Source organism: Neovison vison, chromosome X (assembly GCF_020171115.1).
Source record: "Neovison vison isolate M4711 chromosome X, ASM_NN_V1, whole genome shotgun sequence".
NCBI classification, from domain to species: domain Eukaryota; kingdom Metazoa; phylum Chordata; class Mammalia; order Carnivora; family Mustelidae; genus Neogale; species Neogale vison.
In genome coordinates, this window is record NC_058105.1 from 68,697,853 (window position 1) to 68,719,388 (window position 21,536).

Here is a 21,536-nt window from a genome sequence, read left to right on the forward strand (position 1 = left end):
TGTGCCCTTATGATTGGTTCAATGTCAGGGGTCATCAGATTCATGGAGGAAACAGGAAAATACTAAAGATTAAGGACTCACGGTTTACAATTGCAAATAGCTCACAAACAGTATAGCTTCTCGATTATTTAGAGGCCAAGAGGACATTCTGTGAATTACTTTCTGTTCCTACCTTTCTCTTGCTCACCGTTTGACTTAAAAGCACTTCTAATTTCTATGACCGGGGCCACACAAAGGTAGAATGCTGGAGTAGAAAATTCGCTGTCTCAAAATAATGGTGTGTGACCTCATGCATATCACGTAACAGCTTCATTATCTGTAAAAAACATAGGAATAAACGGGCACTATCTCATTAGATACTGGAAGAGAAAGCCCTTTGGAGAGGGATCTAACCTTAATGTAGTGCCCTTTCTAGCTTCCTTGGTTAAAACGTTTGGTAGGGAAGTTATAAACTCTGGCTGAAAGAGGTATTGGGATTCTTTATCAACATATCAAAGCTTTACCTCCCCCTTCTTCCCATTTCAAAACCAAACTAAACTAACCCCTTTCATTTGCTATGCTGTTTGTGGAGAATTTTAGCAACAGTTACCTAATTTGATTTACCCAACGTCCCTATTTTATAGATAAGAACCCACTGAAAACCCATTGAATTTGTGGTCAAGAAATGAAGTCTACTTCCAGTCTAGTGTTCTTCCTAACATGTTGCTGTTTTTTGAAAGCTCCCTTTTTCTTGTTACTGGTTAAATTTTGAACCAGTTAAACCACAAAGATGTCTGGCTTTCAATCTTCTAAGCCACTCCTCTTCTACTCCCTCCGCCCTCAGGTCCCCTCCCCCTCACTTCTTAAAGCCCTGAAATTTGCTGCTGCCGCCATATTTCTTCCTTTCCCGGTTTGGAAGCACGCTAACGGTGGATATCTTTGCCCGTGTGGTTCTTTCTGGAACATTTTCTAGTCCCAACCACGTCTTATGGCGTATTAATTTAAGAAAATTCACCAAAATTCCATAACATATTTTAATAATTCTAAACTTCCTTTGAGTGTTTTCTTGACACCTCCTCCTTATTTTTCAGATATTTGGGATATTTTGAGGCAATTTTCAATTTTAAAGGAATTTTTCACTGGAATGATCTTAGTTTTCTTTTTTCTTCCCTATTCTATAGTTTGCCCATCGGGGCTGCGGATACCGGGTTTCATTATTATTATTATTGTCATTATTACTATATTTGCCCAACGGGGCTGTGGATACCTGCCTTTTAATTCTTTTTTTTTCCTTTTTTTTTTAAAATTTGCCCATCGGGGCCGCGGATACCTGCTTTTATTTTTTTTTTCCCCTTAGCCCATCGGGGCCTCGGATACCTGCTGTGTCCCCTCTCTCTCCCCAACCCTCTGGCCCATCGGGGCAATGGATACCTGCTTTAAAATTTTTTTTACCTTTTGGCCTATCGGGGCCTCGGATACCTGCTTGTATTTTTTTTTTTCCCCTTGCCCATCGGGGCCTCGGATACCTGCCTTATTATTTTTTTTTCCTTGCCCATCGGGGCTGTGGATACCTGTTTAGATTTTTTTTTTTCTCATTGCCCATCGGGGCCTTTTACGGATGGAAGTGTTGGTTGTGCTATCTGGGATGTCTACAGATTTATGCTGCTAAACGTTTGGTGTTGTGTGAGTGGACCTGCGGCTTTGGCTGGGAGATGACTTTGCAGTTAGGCTAAGGGGTTGGTTAGTTAGGCTGGGGAGGAAAGATGGCGGCCACTTTAGCGGGTCGGCTAGGGGCTGGTTGTTTGTGCCAACTATAAATTAGGGAGCTAAGATGGATAGCGGGACAGGCAGAGGCAGCTATATGCGTTGCATTAGCTAAATGTTTTGAGTGAGCTGATTTGGGGCTTGTTAGGAACTTTGCATGAACTGTGGTATCATGAAGTAGAAAAATAGGATGGTCTTATGTCATGTTACAAGAGGCTGGTAGAAATTAATAGGGAGAACACTTAGGCACACGGCTCAAAATGGCGATTTTGGGTTTTCGGCATTGCTCAGCATGGCTCTCTGCTTTGTTAGAGTGTTCAAAATGGCGGACCCAATTTTGCCGCAGTGTTCATGTGGCGGGAAGGACACATCATGGTGGTGTCTTTGTTCTAGTGCACAGCATGGCGGTGCAAATATTCTGTTACATAGTAAAAGATGGCGGCTGGAGTACTTGCCGCAGTGTAAAACATGGCGGGCTCTTGTCTTTGCCGTATGCATTTTCTGACAGGTTTTGCCACAGGGGCAATATGGCAGACCTTGTCATTTGGTTATCATGGCAGTTTATCACGTGGACGTCATGGCGGGGATTTTTGCCCGGTACATTCTTGGCGGGCTTTGCACCAGGTGGACCTGCCTTATTGTTAAAGATGGCGGGCGTTGTCGTGTTGCCGCGAAAAGTGGGAGAAAGGTGGGATGGACAATGTTGGATTGCCGCATGACCCACCCAATCAGAAATGGTGGTAGAATTGGGCATAGCCAATTACTGGAGGATGGACTTAGTCTGTGTGAGTTAGCATAGCACCTCACTGCCGTCTTTATTCAGCCAGTCAGAAGGAAGCAGAGGAGCCATGTTCCTACGTCTTCTTCCCAGTGGGTGGTACCCAAGGTCTTTCCAAGGTCACTTGCCTTTACCATTTCCCTCCCCTCTCACTTGCTCCCTCCCCTCTATTTGCTCCCTCCCCTCCAGTACTGCCTCTTGCAGTGCTGGCTCTTTGGCTTTGGGCTGAACCCAACCCCCATTTCTCTGCACTGGTCCCATGGCCTATGGCTAGTCTACCCCCCCTCCCCCCGGGCCTTTGCTCATCTGCAATGTGGCCAGGGGCAGTGCTCCATGCTTGCCAGGTGTGAACATGGTGGTGAGTCCTGGCAAGAACAAGAATGGATCACAGATGATCGTTGGCCAACAGGTGGCAGAAGAGGAATCCCTGCCTTTCTCAAGAGGAACACCTACCCCGTGGCTAATGCTGGGGTCGGATTTTGATTTATATTTATTTCTTGGATGTCAGTCTTACATAGTTTGATAATGTGGCTTGCTAGCTTTAGTTTTAACCTTTAAGTGACTATTGTGCGTATGTTTTTAGGAGCTTATTTGTAGAATTCAGTTACATTAAATGAGTTTTCATTTTTGGGTTCCTTAAAATCTCTTAAAGTTTTCAATTTCTTTTTTACAGATTGCTTAAGCTATTTTTTTGGCTTTAGATAGTCAAAGTCAAACCGTCATTTAAAAACTTTTTGCTACTTTTTACTTTGAAATTGACTTAATAAACTACTTCCTCTTGGATTTTTGAAGTCATAACACAGAAATAATTAAAATTTTAACTTTATGATTAAATATAATAAGGAATATTTGAAGGTCCACTCCATTCCAGGCCTTGCTTTGTTCCCATCCAGAATGCTGCACTAATTAATAAGTTATTTGTCAGAAAACTTTATTTGCTGTGGACTTGTTCCTCTAGTAAAACATTATTGAGTGTTAATGCCCACAGTTTCAATTTTCTGTGGTGCCTTTTCTCCACAGCCCCCAGATCCTCCCCAACCCTGCTCCCAGCAACTGCCCCACTCCCATCATCTGACACCAGCCCTTCCCCTGCCCTGTGTCAAGCACTGCCCCAGCCTCAGCCTCAGTCTCAGCCTCAGCTGCCCAGTCCCAGCCCCCAGCCCCCAGCTCCCAGCCCCCAGCCCCGAGCCCCCAGCCCCAGCCCCAGCCCCAAGCTCCCAGCCCCCAGCCCCGAGCCCCCAGCCCCAGCCCCAGCCCCAGCCCCGAGCCTCCAGCCCCGAGCCTCCAGCCCCCAGCCCCCAGCCCCCAGCCCCCAGCCCTGAGCCCCGAGGCCAGCCCCAGCCCCAGCCCCAGCCCCAGCCCCAGGCCCAGCCTCAGCCCCAGCCCCAGCCCCAGCCCCAGCCCCAGCCCCAGCCCCCGCCCCCACCCCAGCCCCAGACCCAGCCATCACCCCTAAAGTCATTCCCAACTTGCATTGATTTGGTGCTAAAAATAAATTGTCCATTGTTTGTCCATAAGATTGGAATACTCTTCCTCTAGCATTGCTTATTTCCTGAGTTGACTACCTGAGTCATTTCCAATTAATGTACACAGTCCCATTTGTCCAGTCCCATGTTAGAACAATCCAAACCTTGTGTTCTTGTTAGAAAATGTTGGTTGAAAGCTTCATATCAGACACCTATTGTTCATAATTTTGGTTATTCATTATCTTCCTCTGCCCTTGAGGAAGGAGAAACCATTCCTCTGTCATTGGTGCAGTAGTCACAGTCCCAGTTTTCTGGGCAGTGTTCATAAATTGTGCTGATCACCTGAACACTACGCTGAGTGTAAATTTAATTGTCCATAATCCTGCCCATTGGATTGGATCCCAGTCCAAAACCCTTTTGCTGAATTCAGGAGTGGGTGCAGAAAACATGAGTCTTCAAACAGTTAACATGCTCAGTCCCAATCATACCAGCCTTGTTCATTAAACAAAGGCACTCTACCATTTTTGGCCTGCTTCTGGAATTAAGGTACCAAATTGTAATTGTACGTTGTCTTGCCCAGTAATCAATGTCCCTTCATCCCCTTTGCATTGCTACTAGGAAGTACTACCTGGGACCATGTTCCTCGAATGATTAATGAGTATAATCCCAATTGTCCACACCCCTGTTCATTACACAAATCCTCTGCAACTTCTTTGCATTGTAGCAGAGGTGCCCATCCTCTCTAAGTCCTTTACTTTGGGATATTAATGCATATAGTCATCATTGTTCTTGGTCCTGCCTAAAAGATAAGATCCACCCATGCTCTTTTTTTGTTTTTTTTTTTTTACTCCTAGGTAGCGCAGACTGTTTACTACCTAGTATTAATATGTAAAATCCTCACTGCCCGTTGCCCCCACAGTTAGTCTAGGATACAACCTTATCTTTATGCCATTGCTTATGAGGAGTTCTGATTACCCGAGGTCACTTCTTTTAAACAGTTGATGTGCATAATTGCATATATCCATGGTGCTGTGCAATAAAAAATGAAATCCCACCCTATCCTAATCTCTTTGGGATATTGCTAGGGAGTGCAGATTATGCAAGAACTCAGTTCTTGGACAGTTAATTTGCACATTACAGTTGTACAGAGTCCTGTCTATTTGAAAGGGCCATTGTATCCCATTTGCACGCTATAATGTGGGCTGATAACTCAAGAATCCTCTGGCATTGATAATTTTCATAATTGCACATGTTCTGTGAACTAGCCACACCCAATCCCTTTGTATTCTAGCAGGGGACCTTTACTAAAGAACTATACACATAGGACACTATGTGTACAATATTAATTGATTAGACTGAGCCTTTTGTATTAGGAACTCTGCACCATCTTTACATCTAAAAGGTGCTAATTATTGAAGGCTCTTTTCTTAAAATTGTTCGTATGCAAAATTGTGATCCCCAGTGTCTCCTGTGGTTAACTTAGAACCCCATTTCCACCTAACTCCCTTTGCATGACTGCAGAGGCTACTTGGGCCCTTTAAGGGCTTAAGGCAGTTATGTTCCCTTCTGTGCTCTCATTCCCTCCTACTTACTTTGCATTACTGCACTGAACATTTGGAAATGTTAATGTTCTTAATCACAGCTATTAATCCCTTTTGTTAGTCCAGGTTCCTATCTCTTCCTACTCATTTTATATTAGCATAAAGTGTCCCGGGGACTGCTAATGTGCTTAAATGCAGCTCTGTCCCTTATGTTAGTGTAGGATTCCATCCTCTTCAACTCCCTGTGCGTTACAGCAGAGTTGTACAGCTGGGATCTTTAAGGTCCTCAAAGGCAGCTGCGGTGCCTTCTGTCCATCTAGGATCCCATCCCCTCCTACTTCCTTTGCATTTCTGCAGAGGATACTGGGGACTGTAACATGGATAATTGCTGCCAGAGTCCTTTCAGCTTGTCTAGGATCCCAGCCCCCTCCCTCTCACTGAGTTTGCATTACAGAGAGTACAAGGGACTGCTAATGTGCTTAAATGGCAGCTATGGTCTCTCTTAACCTAGGATCCCTTCCTCATCTAAATTCCTTTGCATTATTGCAGAGGGTACTTGGGACTGTTGATATGCGTAATTGCAGTTACGTCCCTCGGGTGGGATCCTATCCCCATCTGTTCCCTTTGTGAAGGGTGCAATGGGATGATTAATGAGCTTATTGCAGCTGTAGTTCCTTCTGTTAATCTAGTTTCTCCTGTGCTCCTACTTCTTTTGCAATACAACGGAGGGTAGTTGAGCTCTTTGAGGTGCTTAAAGACGGTCTGTGGCCCCTTCTGTTATGTTCCCATCCTCTCTTATTTTGCATTACTGCAGAGGATATTTGGGACTCTGAATGTGCCTGCTTGCCACTATAGTCCCTTCTGTTTATCTGGGAGCCCATCCGCACCTACAACATTTGCATTACCATAGAAGGTACAAGGGACTATTAATGTGCATAAAGGCAGCTATGGTTTCTTCTCTTAACCTGGGATCCAGCCCTCCTCTAACTTCCTTTGCATTATTGCAAACAGTACTTGAGACTGTTAAAGTCCTTTAAGGCAGCTGTGGTTCCTTACATCACTGTAAGATTCCATTTTCTCTAACGCCCTGTGCATTACTGCACGGGGTACTTGGGCACTTGAAGGTGCTTAAATGCAGCTGTGGCCCTTTCTGATCGTTTATGTTCCTGTCCCCTCCTATTTCCTTTGCATTACTGCTGAGGCTACTTGGGACTGTAACTGTAATTGCAGTTACAATCCCTTCTGTTAGCTTTGCATTAGCACAACAGTGTATATGGGACTGTTAATGTGCTTAAGTGAAGCCTTGCCCCTTATGTTAATGTAGGATTCCATCCTCTCCAGCTCCCTATGCATTATAGCGGAGGATACCTGGCACCCAAAGGTGCTTGAATGTAGCTGTGGTGCCTTCTGTCAGTCTAGGATCCCATTCCCCTTCTATTCCCTTCACATTACATGGCGGGGCATTTGGGACTGTTCCTGTGCTTAACTGCGGTTGCAGTCCCTCCTGTTAGTCTAGTTTCCCATGCCCTCCTACTTCCTTTGCATTACAGCAGAGGGTACTTGAGACCTTTAAGCTGTTTAATTGCAGCTGTGGTCCCTTCTGTTCGTCTAGGATCTCACATCCTTGAACTCCCTTTGTATTCCCTGGGATTGTTTTTGGGACTGTTAAAGTGCTTAGCTGCAGCTGTGGTCCCTTTTCTTTGTCTAGGGTCCCATCCCTTCCTACTCACTTTGTATTATCTGGAAGTGGATTTGGGACTATTAATGTGCTCATTTGCAACTGTGGTCCCTTTTCTTAGTCTGGGTCCTACATGTTCCAACTCCTGCACACAGCAGGGCATACTTGGGACTATTAATATGTTTAATCTTACCTGTGGTCCCTTCCAGTGGTCTAGGATGCCGTCCACCTTCTATTGGCTTTGCATTAGCACACAGTGTACACAGGACTGTTATTGTGCTTAAATGCAGCTTTGTCTCTTATGTTAATGTAGGATTCCATTCTCTCCAACTCTCTGCATTATAGAAGAGGGTACTTGGCACCTTTAAGGTGCTTGAACGTAGCTGTGGTGCCTTCTGTCAGTCTAGGATCCCATTCCCATTCTACTCCCTTTACATTACATGGCAGGGCATTTGGGACTGTTCATGTGCTTAACTGCAGTCACAGTCCGTTCTCTTAGTCTAGGATCCTATGCCCTCCCACTTTCTTTGCATTAGAGCAGATGGTGTTTGGGACTGTTCTTTATTTTTGGGACTGTTTCTTTTAACTTAGGTTCCCATCCTCACCTGATTCTCTTTGTGTTATTGCAGAGGGTACTTGAGACTGCTAATGAACCAGTTGTCCCTTCTGTTAGACTAGGAACCCATTCCCTCATACTCCCTTTACATTATCATGGAGGGTACATGGGATTGTTAATATGCAGACCCTTATGTTATTGTAGGATTCCATCCTGGCCAACTCCCTGTGCATTACAGCAGAGGGTAATTTTGACCTTCACGGTGCTTAAAGGCAGCTTTAAGCTGCCTTTGTTAGTTTATGTTCCTATCCTCTCCTACTTGGGACTGTTAGCATGCCTGATTGCTGCTACAATCCCTTCTGTTAGTCTGGCATCACATCGCATCCCATTCCATACCGTTTGCATTACCGCAGAAGGTACAAAGGATTGTTAATGTGCTTAAACGCAGCTACGATCTCCTCTGTTAACCTAGGACCTGGTCCCCACCTAACTCTGCATTATTGCAGAAGGTGCTTGGAACTGTTAATGTGCTCTATGCAGCTACGGTCCCTTCTGTTAAACTAGGATGCCATCTCTATCTACTCCTTTTGCATTATCATGGAGCATCCAGGGGACTATTAATGTGCTTAAATGAAGCCATGGTTCCTTAAGTGTAGAATTCCACCTCTTCAACTCCCTATGCATTACAGCAGAGGGTAGTTGGGATCTTCAAGGTCCTCAGAGGCAGCTCTGGTGCTTTCTGTTAGTCTAGGATCCTATCCCCTCCTACTACTTTGCATTTCTGCAGAGGATACTTGGGACTGTTAATGTGCCTAATTGCCACTACAGTCCCTTCTGTTTGTAATCGCATCCTCTCCTAAACTGGCATTGCTACAGAAGGTTCAAGGGACAATTAACTGTTTAAAATGCAGCTACTGTCTCTTCTGTTCTAGGATCCTATCCTCATTTCGGGTTTCCATTTACTACAGTAGGCACAAGGGACTGCTAATGTGTCTAACTGCCACTACAGTCCCTTCTGTTTGTCTAGGATCCTGTTCCCTCCTACAGGGTTTGCAATACCATAAAAAGTACAAGGGACTGTTAATGTGCTTCAAGGCATCTAAGGTCTCTTCAGTTAACCTAAGATTCCATCCCCGCCTATTTCCATTTGCATAATTGCAGAGGGTACTTGGGACTGTTAATATGCTTAAATGCAGCTATGATCCCTTATGTTAATGTAGGATTCCATTCTCTCTAACTTCCTGTGCATTGCGATAGAGGGTATTTGGGACCTTTAAGGTGCTTAAAGCTGCGTCCCCTTGTTTGTTTCCATACTCTCCTACGTTGCATTACTGCAGAGGATATGTGGGACTGTTAAGGTGCCTACTTGCCACTACAGTCTTTTTTGTTTGTCTAGGATCCCATGCCCTCCTACAGGGTTTGCATTACCTCCAGTGGTGCGAGGAACAGTTAATATGCTAAAGTGTACTTGAGGTCCCTTCTGTTAGATTAGAATTCTATCCCCTCCTATTTCCTTTGCATTATCATGGAGGGTATATGGGACCATTAATGGGCTTAAATGTAGCTACAGCCCATATGTTAGAGTAGGGATTTCATCCTTTCTAACTCCCTATGCTTTACAGCAGAGTTGGGTAGTTGGGATCTTCAAGGTCCTCAAAAACAGCTGTGGTACTTTCTCTTAGTGTAGGATCCCATTCCCCACCTAACTTCCTTAGCATTACATAGAGGGTACTTGAGACCTTTTAAGGTGTTTAAATGCAGCTGTGTCTCCTTCTGTTTATGTTTCCGTCCTCTCCTATTTTGCATTACTGCAGAGGATACTTGGGACTGTTAATGTGCATAATTGGTGCTATAGTCCCTTTTGTTTGTCTTGGTTCCCGTCCCCTCCTACAGGGTTTGCATTACCACTGAGGGTGTGAGGGACTGTTAATGGGCTCTAATGCAGCTATGGTCCCTTCTTTTAGACAAGGATCGCATCCCTACCTACTCCCTTTGCATTATCATGGAACATCCATGGGACTGTTAATGTGCTTAAATGAAGCCATGGTCCCTTTAAGGGTAGGATTCCATCCTCTTCAACTCCCTATGCATTACAGCAGAGGGTAGTGGGATCTTTAAGCTCCTCAAAGGCAGCTATGATGCCTTCTGTTCGTCTAGGATCCCATCCCCTTCTACTTCCTTTGCATTGCTGCAGAGGATACTTGGGGGACTGTTAATGTGCTTAATTGCCACCAGAGTCTCTTTAGTTTGTCTAGGATCCCATCCACACCTACTCAGTTTGCATTAGAGTTTACATGAGACTATTAAAGTGCTTAAATGAAGCTGCTATGGTCCCTTATATTAAGGTAGAATCCTATACCCACCTAACTCCTTTTGCATTACACGGAATGTTTATGAGTCTCTTATATGCTTAAGTGAAGCCTTGTCCCTTATGTTAATTAATGTAGGATTCCATCCTCTCCAGCTCCCTATGCATTATAGCGGAGGATACCTGGCACCCAAAGGTGCTTGAATGTAGCTGTGGTGCCTTCTGTCAGTCTAGGATCCCATTCCCCTTCTATTCCCTTCACATTACATGGCGGGGCATTTGGGACTGTTCCTGTGCTTAACTGCGGTTGCAGTCCCTCCTGTTAGTCTAGTTTCCCATGCCCTCCTACTTCCTTTGCATTACAGCAGAGGGTACTTGAGACCTTTAAGCTGTTTAATTGCAGCTGTGGTCTCTTCTGTTCGTCTAGGATCTTACATCCTTGAACTCCCTTTGTATTCCCTGGGATTGTTTTTGGGACTGTTAAAGTGCTTAGCTGCAGCTGTGGTCCCTTTTCTTTGTCTAGGGTCCCATCCCTTCCTACTCACTTTGTATTATCTGGAAGTGGATTTGGGACTATTAATGTGCTCATTTGCAACTGTGGTCCCTTTTCTTAGTCTGGGTCCTACATGTTCCAACTCCTGCACATAGCAGGGCATACTTGGGACTCTTAATATGTTTAATCTTACCTGTGGTCCCTTCCGGTGGTCTAGGAGCCCATCTCCTACACATGAGCTGGTGGTATTTGGAACTAAAAAGTACTTAATTGCATCTGTGGTCCCTTCTGTTGTTATAGGAGCCCAGTGTTCTCCAAATGTATTACAGCAGAGGGCATTGGACTGTTAATAGGCTTAACTGTAGCTGTGGTCCCTCCTGTTAGTCTAGTATCCCAAGCCCTACAACTGCCTTTGTGTTACCTGGCAGTGTATTTGGGACTGTTCAGTTGCTTAATTGCAGCGGTTGTCTATTTATTAGTATAGGTTCTCAAGTCCTCCTATTCAATTTACATTACAGCAGAGGGTCCTTGGGATTGTTAATTGTTAATTAAATGCTAATTGTTAATTGTTAATTCAATGCTGCTGTTGTACCTTCTGGAATTCCTGGGATCCCATCTCCTCCTACTCTGTTTACATTATCTGGGAGGAGTTTGGGGACTGTTAGAAGGTGCCACACTACTAAATCGAGAATTTTTTCTTAGTATAGTTTCCCATGCCCTCCTATTCTCTTTGCATTACAACAGATGGTACTTGGGACTGTTAAAGTACTTAATTGCAGGTGTGGTCCCATCGGTTAGTCTAGGATCTCGTTTCTTTCTCCCCTATTATTGAGAGCAGATTTGGGAATGTTACTTTGTATAATTAAAATTGTTATCCCTTCTATTAGTCTAGTTTCCAGCCCCTTCCAACTCCCTTTGCATTACCTAGGAACAGATTTGGGACTGTAATGTGCTCATTTGCAGCTGTGGTCCCTTCTGTGAGTCAAGCATCCCATGCCCTCTAACTTTCTGTCCTTTACAGCAGAGGATATTTGGGACTTTTTTTTTTTTAAGGTTTTATCTATTTGACAGAGAGAGAGATTGCAAGTAGGCAGAGAGGCAGGCAGAGAGAGAGAGGGAAGCAGGCTCCCTGCTGAGCAGAGAGCCCGATGCTGGGCTCGATCCCAGGACCCTGAGATCATGACCTGAGCCGAAGGTAGAGGCTTTAGCCCACTGAGCCACCCAGGCGCCCCGATATTTGGGACTTTTAATGGGCTTAATTGCTGTCCTGATCCCTTTTATTAACCTAGGATTCTATGTCTTCCAACTCACTTTGCATTACCTGAGGATGTATTAGGGACTGTTTAAATGCTCAGTTGGAGCTGCGGTCCCTTTTGTATGTCTAGTTTTCCCATGCCTTCCTCCTCTTTTGCATAATAGCAGTGGGTACTTGGGGCTGTTAAAGTACTTAATTGCTGGCGTAGTCACTTTTGTTGGTTTAGGATCCCATCCCCTTCTATTCCCTTTACATTACCTGGGAGGATTTTTGAGACCGTTAAAGTGCTCACTTGCACCTGTGGTGCCCTCTGTTGGTCTAGGATCCGATGTCCTCTAACTCCCTTTGCTGCATTACAGCAGATGGTACTTGGGACTGTTAATGTGCTTAAATACAGGTGTGGTCCATTTTGCTAGTCATGATCACCTCCTCCCTTTATATTACCTGGGAGCAGATTTGGTACTGAAAGGTGCTTAATGCAGCTGCGTTCCTTTCTCTTAGTTTAGGATCCTAGACCCCCAACTCTTGCATTATAGCAGAGAGTACTTGGGCCTGTCAGATTCTCACAGCTGTGGTACCTTCTGTTTTGTAGGATCCCATGCGCACCAACTCCCTTTACATTATCTGGGAGTGTATTTGGGAAGGATAAAGTGCTTAATTTTAGAAGTGGTTCCCTTTGTTGGTATATTTTCCCACGCCCTCCTATAGTCTCTGCATTATAGCAGAGGGTACTTGGGACTGTAGCTGTGCTTAAATGCAGTTGTGGTCCCTTTTGTTAGTGTAGGATCCCATGCCCTCTCCTTTTACATCACCTCAGAAGTGCTTGGGACAATTAAGATGTATCCCATTCACTCCTACCTTTTTAGCATTACAGTACGGGTTTGCTGAAAACCAAGGCGCCCCCCCTTTTGTATTGTTAATGGGCATAATTGTATTTGTTCCTTTTCCTCTGCACTAGATTTCTCTAATTTCACTTGTATTCGGCATGGATGCACTTTAATACCTTTGTGCTAGGATAAAGTGAACCATGGTAATTGATATACTGTGTCTTTCATTTAAGTCCCCCGTACTCTCTTTGAATTAATTACCTCAGTTACTTTTTTATGGAACAATTGGTGTGCAAAATTCCAGTGCTTTTTTTTTTTTACATCAATTTTTTTTTTTTTTTTACATCAGGGGATGCTAGTATCCCAAAATTCTTTCCTTGGGACTCTTAATGTACATATGCCCTCTTGATAAGCTAATACCCTTACTTCTTCTTATTCTACTGGGGGATACTGACCACCTACAGTCTTTCTATTGGACAGTTAATGTGCTGTGTTGCACTGGGATCCCATCCCTATCACACCTTCTCTGTGTCAGGGGTGCTGACCTACTATGACTGCTTCTCCTGTGCAGTTTAAATGTGCATAATTACAGCAGTCCTTGCTCCCTTATGTTAGAATAAGATCTCATTTCCTTGCCCCATTTACATTATTGCAGGGGCTTCTGACTAGCCAAGATCCACTCTCTTAGACTGTGTGTGCATACTTAACATTTGCTCTTATACCTGTGCACCAGGTTAGGATCCTCCCCATACTGTTTATATTCCAGTGGGAGGTGCCTACTACTCAAGATTTTACACACTAACGCAGTTAATCTGCACAACCTTCATTGTTTTGTACCCACTCAGTTGTCCACAACTGTACCTTTAAGTTCAGGACTTTGCATTTACCAAAGTGGAGGTGACTGACCACATTCAAGCCTTTCTCTTGGAACTGTGGCTGTGTGTAGTTTCAGTTGTCCACTCTCCTTTTTTTTTTTTTAAAGATTTTATTTATTTATTTGACAGACAGAGATCACAAGTAGGCAGAGAAGCAGGCAGACAGAGAGGAAGGGAAGCAGGCCCCCCGCTGAGCAGAGAGCCCGATGCGGGACTCGATCCCAGGACCCTGAGATCATGACCCGAGCCGAAGGCAGCGGCCCAACCCACTGAGCCACCCAGGCGCCCCCTGTCCACTCTCCTTTGAGTTAACTTGTCCCTGACTCTTCTAAGAACCTTTGAGGTACTGCATGGGATACTGTCAATTTAAGGCCTCTTCCTCAAACTGTTAATGAGTGTAATGACAATTAAATTAGGATTCTTCCCCTTTACACTGCCTTTGAAGTACTGCAGGGAATTCTGACCCATAAGGTCCCATTTCTTGGCCTGTTAAGATGCATGATTGTATTTGTCTGGGTTCCTGTGTACTAGAGAAGAACACCTCTCCCCACTCCTTCTGTCTGTTATCTGTTATGCAGGGAGTGCCCCCTCTAAGGCTGTTATATTTGAGCAGTCAAGGAGCACAGTTATCATTGACCACAACTACGCACCATGGATATTAATGTGCATAACTACACATGCTTCATCCCATTTGAATAAGGTACTACCCTCTCAGACCCCTTTTGTAGTACAGCGGGGGTACTGATCCCTAAGGCCTTTTTTCATGGCTTGTGATTATGCATAATTTCATTTGTACATGTTTTTGTACACTAAATAAGGGCACCTCTCTCCCCACTCTCTTTACCTTTTAGCAGGGAGTTCCCATTACTTAATCCTTACATTTGTACAAAGTACATAGTTTTAATTAACCGTGCCATCCCTTGGGCATTAGTGTACAGGACTGCAGCTTAGTTCATCCTACCCTGTTGTATGTCATTGAGTATACCAGGGTTGCTGACCCCAACTTGTCCTATTAATGTGCATAATTACGTTTGTCCAGGTTCTTATGCACTAGATGAGGAGACCCCCTCACCCCCTACTTCTAAGCCTTCCAGTAGGTGGTGCCCACTGCTAAGACATTTACATCTGAATAGTTAATATGCAGAATTGTAGTTTTCCACAACTCTGTTACTTCCAGAACTATTGTACCTCCTTTGCAGTGCTGCAGGAGATACTGTTTTCTCCCAAATTTCTTTCTAGTAAACTGCTAACATTCACTCCTCAATTGAAATTGTCTGTTGTCTTCATTAGACTAAGGCCCTACACTCTCACCTTCCCTTTGCAATACAGCAGAGTGTGCTGATGAACTAAGGTCCTCTTTTGGACTGTGAATATGTACAGTTGAAATTTTCCCCTGTTTTATGTACTCTATAAGGACTCTACCTACTTTCTTAGCATGTTTAGCAGGTAGTGTCCACTATTTAAACTCTTTCACTTGGAAAGTTCATGTGTATAAGTGCAGTTTGCTAAGCATGTCTTATACTAGAACCCCTGTACCCTCTTTGCTTTGGAGTAAGGAGATGCAGTTTACCTCTAATGCCCTTTCTTTTGGACTTTAATGTGTATAATTGCAATTGTCCATCTTTTCATCCCCTCAAACCTCCTTTGCTTCAGGGGCATGTTAACCATAAATGAGCTCTTCTCGAGAATTTATTAATATACATACTTGTATTTGTTGATCTGTGCAGTGTGAAAGGATGACTCCGCTCTTGGACCATTAATATGCACCACTATCAATTATGGGACCTATTGTACTCCCTTTGTATTCATTAGGGGTACTGACTGAGGTCTCTTTCTTGGACTGTCAATGGGCAATTATCTAAGTTCCCTTCTGTTAGGTTTAGGATAACATTCCCTTAAAACCCCTTTGCATTACTATAGGGATTGCTGAACACACAAAACTCCTGGGACTGTTAATGGGCACAATGGCAATTAGCAATGAATTTTTCCTCCTTGGCCTTGTTAGACAAACACTCCCAGCCCCAATTTGCATGACATAATTAAGTATAAACATTGCAGTATGCTGTGAACTTGTCTATCAAATAGCAGTCCATACTCCCCTCCTTTTGTATTGCTCCTATGTATAAAATTCCAAGTACTCATGGTCTTCCCCTTATCATCCCTCTTCCCATCCTGTGCTCACCCTTCCTATGGACCTTTGTCACAGTTTCAGGTGTTCATGTATTCAGCCATTGAATAAGATTGTTCCTCCACTCTGCCCCCATCCCTTGCCCCTTTTGCTTTATTGCTGGGGAATGTTGACTGAGCAAGGCCCTTTCTCTTGGACTTAATACATTAGTAATCCCTGATGTCATTGTTTTACCCACTTTATATTATTGTAATGCCTCAGTTGCACTTTCCTTGGTCCCACCCATCAGACACGGACCCCTCCACTTCTTTGCATTGCATTGCTGACTAAGCAAAGTCCCTTCTGTGTTAACGCAGTACTGATTGTCCCATTTTTTTTTAGCTCATCAGCCCAAGATTTTCCTATCACTTTGATGTTATGTGCAGTATTGACTACCAAAAGCAGACCTGAATTAGGTGGATGGACCTTCACTCTTTTTTCTGCACTTGTTAATGATGCAATCCCAGTTGTCACATTCTGGGACAGGAACCGTCCCTGCCCACCTCTGTTACTGCTTTACTAAGCAAAATGCTCAAGGCAAGTCAGGCCTAGAAAGCTGGATTGCCACCCCTTATTACTGATTTTCAGTATAAGTATCAGTTGAAAATTGTCTCCCCAGGAAGAAAGATTAGCACCATCTGTGCATTCTTCCTTCCAGAGCAGATTGCCTGGCCAAGAATCTCTCTTTCCCTCTTGTATATTGCTATTGTACAGTGCTGGTTGCCAGGATACAATTAAAAAAATGCTGTTTGCAAGATGGAATTGTAAACCTGGTCATTTAATTTTTGAAGTCCAAAAACCCATTTATACCATGTACTTGATGACCAGTGTCTCTCATTTTACTATGGGTGGTGGGTCTGTGGATAGACCACTATGAATCTTGCTATTTTAAGTATTCCTAAGAGTTCTAGAGTGGAACTCTTAAGACACATATCTTTGGGCTCTGCCACCGTTTAAAAACCATTCTTTATTTGGGCTTCACCACCATTGACTTTTAGAGAAACTACCTAAACTTTCTAGTCCTTAAATTTCTTCATCTGGATCATCAACCACCTCCCTACTTATTTCAAGAAGATTGCTTTCAAAGAATGAACTGAGAGAACATATGCTGAGGCATTTTTGAAAACCATAGTTCACCTTACTTGATTAACCTATTACATATATAAAATGCACCCTGTTGAATTCTGCTAATTTAAAGTATCCTGAAGCACTACACTGAAGTGAGGACTTAGGAATGATAGTATCAATTGCCTTGTTTTGTATTAAAGGAGAAATAAGCTAAGTTCTAATCATTCTTCTGGACATAAATTTCAACAGTGAGATAGCTTCCTGGTAAAATGAATAATATCCTAGCTTCTAGTGTGCAGGGTGTGGCAGAGAAGTCTTTAATGTGGAACTGCTGAAGCAAATAACTAGTTATCACAACGGCAGTTCTTTGTAATCACTGAAAAAGGATACTATTCCTCTGACAAGGATGTCAAAAGATCCGCCCAGCTCAGGGTGCAGTATGCACTACTAGCTCCTTGGACAACTGTAAGAAGAGTCTCTGGCTCTTTAGAATACTGTAAGTACTACTTTGTAGCTATTAAGAAATCTTTTCCCTATTCTATTTTCCTTCTCTTAAATGCTACCTGTAGAAAGGAGGGTCTTTAAGTCTCCTTCCCTGTTCCTACCTGATCTGAGATTATATCTATCTATCTACCGATAGATATCTATCTCACCGTATGAGTTAACCAACAGAAATATTATATACCCAGCCATATGCTAGTTAACACTGAAATGACGGTTAGAAATGATATGGTCCTGTATAACCTCATTCCTGTGATATATTGCCGAGGAACTAATAAAAGAGCACTTGAAATACCTTTAGGAAATGATGATCAAGTGCTGCCTTGTGTGAATTATAAGTTACAGAGTTTTAAAAAGGGTGCCCACTAGGGTCTGAAGTTAGTTGGATAAACAAAGAAGGAAGTGGGTTTACTTTTTCTCTTTGGTCCAGGATATGATTAATAGTACAGCCATATGGGTAGTCCACTTGGTTTATTTTAATGTAATTTGGTTTTTACCCCTTTTGGAAGTATGAAAAGTGATTACAGAGATAAGGCCTAGGTGTTGTGTTTGGCTATATGCCAAGGCTGGGAAATTGTTCATTGTTAAATTTCATTATAAGCTTGAGCTTTTCAAGGTTCAGATTGGGGGTACAAATGTGATATGTTGGCTTTTTGTGCCTTTTAATTCTATCTCTGCCACAAAACATGAGTAGTGATTCCTTTTTAGTTTGAAATATTTGTGGAACCTGTTTGGCAAGAAGGGAATGGAGAAGTGTAAGTTTTATAAGAAAACTATGACATTGCCCACTTTATGAAGTTAATTATACCCTTTCCCCTTCAGTTTTTTAACAGACAACCTTGGTAAGCTAAAAAGCTTAGTCTCCCTGATGTAAAACACAGAGGTCCAGCTGAAAAAAATTATTAACATCAAATTTGAGACATTCTTGGTGCATGTCTATGCATCCTGGCAGGAGCAAGAAGAACCGTATTGCATCCTGGCAGGAGCAAGAAGAACCGTATTGCATGGGCATCCCTTACTGCCCATTTTAATTCATAACCATATTTCCTCATGGCTTGTTTCCCACCAATGCCAAAGACATCCCCCAGTCTGACTGATTGGGGTTAGTATACAAGTGGTCCTGAGCCTTCTTGGAAATGTATTAATAATAATACATTTAATAATTTATTATTATTTAATAATAATAATAATTATATAATTAATCATATTAATCATTATATAACAATTGGTCATTGTTTCTCAAACTTAAGTAAGTTGTCAGGATAAAATGCCTTTTAAAGGAACAAAAATTTTTGAGATCGTAAAGAACATGGTTTGAGGAATGTTGACTTAAAGAAAGTGATTTGAAATGTAAACATGTTTTCCAGGTTTAAGATCTTTATTAAAGGATATACAATGTTTTATATAATTTATGTAGGATTTAGAGATCCATGAAGATATATCCACAAACCCCCAGGGTTCTTAATCACCCCAATTTGAGAAACACTGGTCTCTGCTTGTGACATCTTTTATTGTTACTTAACAAATTATTCTGTATGAGTATACAAGTATAACTTTATTGGAATTTGTTTTAAAGGGATGAATTCTGAGCTGGTTCTGTGCCCCACTCAAGAGGAAGGATGGATCAACTTTAAGTGGATTGAAGCCTGCACTAGATGGCATCCAAAGGTGAATCTTGGAGTTTTATTTTAATTCATTGCTTGAAATAAAGTCTCTTCAATTTATAAAATGGGATGCTCTGGAAATGTGGGCATCTTCAAAATTGAGACAATCATTGTGTTAACAAACTTTATTGGGTCACACACTGGAATAAGTTACAAAACCAAAGACATGATTCTTGATGAGGATGCCAAAATGAACAAATCATTGTGGTGTTGGGCAGTTTGATGTTTACCATAAAAAATGTTGGAAAGTTCTGTGTGGCACAGAGGAAGAAGAGAGGAGCAAACAAACTTACTGAGAAAAGTGGCAAGGGGAAAATGTAAAGTGTGACTAGGGAGCACCTTGGTCTGTTTACTTAGGGGTTATGTAAGCTGAGGGTTTACAGACACTACACCAGTATTTCTTGTTTTTTTGCAAATGCGTTTTTTTTTTTTTTAAAGATTTTATTTATTTATTTGACAGAGAGAAATCACAAGTAGGCAGAGAGGCAGGCAGAGAGAGAGAGAGAGGGAAGCAGGCTCCCTGCTGAGCAGAGAGCCCGATGCGGGGCTCGATCCCAGGACTCTGAGATTATGACCTGAGCCGAAGGCAGCGGCTTAACCCACTGAGCCACCCAGGCGCCCCTTTGCAAATGCGTTTTAATGAAGCACATAATTTCTTAGAGTGAATCACTTTTTTTAAAAAAAGATTTTATTTATTTATTTGAAAGACAGAGATCACAAGTAGGCAGAGAAGCAGGCAGAGAGAGAGAGAGGAGGAAGCAGGCTCCCTTCTGAGCAGAGAGCCCGATGTGGGACTCGATCCCAGGATCCTGAGATCCTGACCTGAGCCGAAGGCAGCGGCTTAACCCACTGAGCCACCCAGGCGCCCCAAGAACACTTTACTATTTTGATGACTATGTTGGAAATGAGCTTTTGATTTCTTCATGTTAGAGCTAGAGATGGAAGCAAAATTTAAATTTTTTTTTTTAAAGATTTTATTTATTTATTTGACAGAAATCACAAGTAGACAGAGAGGCAGGCAGAGAGAGAGAGGGAAGCAGGCTCCCTGCTGAGCAGAGAGCCTGATGCGGGACTCGATCCCAGGACCCCGAGATCATGACCTGAGCCGAAGGCAGCGGCTTAACCCACTGAGCCACCCAGGCGCCCCAAGAACACTTTACTATTTTGATGACTATGTTGGAAATGAGCTTTTGATTTCTTCATGTTAGAGCTAGAGATGGAAGCAAAATTTAAATTTTACTTGTGTTAGATTTCTTAGATGATGGGTACACTTAAAGAATTATTTTGTTTGACCAACTAGAATGCTATTCTTCTAGTTTCCCTGGAAATACTAGAAGGTATGCAGCAGACACAATACCTTCTTACTGCATAAAATATGTAATTGAATGTTTATAGCAGTTTCAAAATAGGGATATGGCTGGAAGATCAGTGTACATTACTGGGTTTCATTATGAAATGTCTAGGTTACCTTATCCATAGCTCTGAAAACTTTTGGTATGCTGTATTTTTATGTTACTGGATATCATTATAAAATGTCTAGATTATTTTAGTCCATACTTTTGAAAACCTTTGGCATATTTATATTATGATTGTTAGTATGCTTGCCATTGTATAATGTAATTGGTATGCAGTTTCTCTTATGATCATTAGTTTTCCAGCGTTACATGCCTCCCTTGACTGAAACTGCTATAACTGCTGCCTTCATTTTATATAGTGGATTGAATAGGTCCTTCTCTATGGTCCATTGATGAATAAGAACAAGAGTTTAAGTTGCTAATTTTAATAACTTTTTGATATTATGGATCTTGATATTTGGGCTTCATATGTTTCAACTTAAAAACTGACTATAATTAAATCTCTATAAACAAACACTTTGCCAACAATGAGGGTACATAACTGTAGCAAAATATGGAAAACAGAATTACCAGTTTTTAGGTTCCATTTTGCATGCTTTTTAAAAAAACTACAATCTATAAACCTTCAACATCTAGTTGCAGATTTAAAAAGAAAAAACCTTTCTTATTTTAGAGTATTCAGAATGGTTTTGGAAGATAGTACAGAGAGAGTTCCTATATACCCCATACACATTTTACTTTATTATTAACATTTTTTAAAAAAGATTTTATTTATTTGACAGACAGAGATCACAAGTAGGCAGGGAAGCAGGCAGAGAGAGGGGGAAGCAGGCTCCCCACTGAGCAAAGAGTCTGATGTGGGGCTCAATCCCAGAACCCCGGGATCATGACCTGAGCCGAAGGCAGAGGCTTTAACCTGCTGAGCCACCCAGGTGCCCCTATTATTAACATTTTATAGTACTATTATACATTTGTCACAATTACTGAACCAATATTGATATATTATTAACTAAAGTCTATACTTTATTTACATTTCCTCAGTTTTTCTTTTACGCTCTTTTTATGTTCCAGGATCCCATCCAAGATACTGCCTTGCATCTAGTAACTGTGTGTTCCTTAGGCTCTTAGTTATTGGCAGTTTCTCAGGCTTTCCTTGTTTTTAATGGATTTGAAAATTTTAAGGACTAATGTCAAGTATTCTGTAGAATGTCCTTCTGTTGGGATTTGTCTGATGTTCTTCTTGTGGCTAGACTGGGCTCAA

General features: G+C 42.4%; 1 protein-coding gene across 1 annotated transcript in view; it reads left to right on the plus strand.

Annotated features, from left to right (window-relative positions):
- The first annotated feature begins 2,144 nt into the window (after positions 1 to 2,144).
- The window catches only part of LOC122896606, a 31,360-nt gene continuing 11,968 nt past the window's right edge, over positions 2,145 to 21,536 (plus strand). Inside the window, exon 1 of the mRNA XM_044234722.1 lies at positions 2,145 to 2,431. Coding sequence (XP_044090657.1) covers positions 2,145 to 2,431 — 287 coding nt within the window. The remainder of the gene's footprint in view (positions 2,432 to 21,536) is intronic.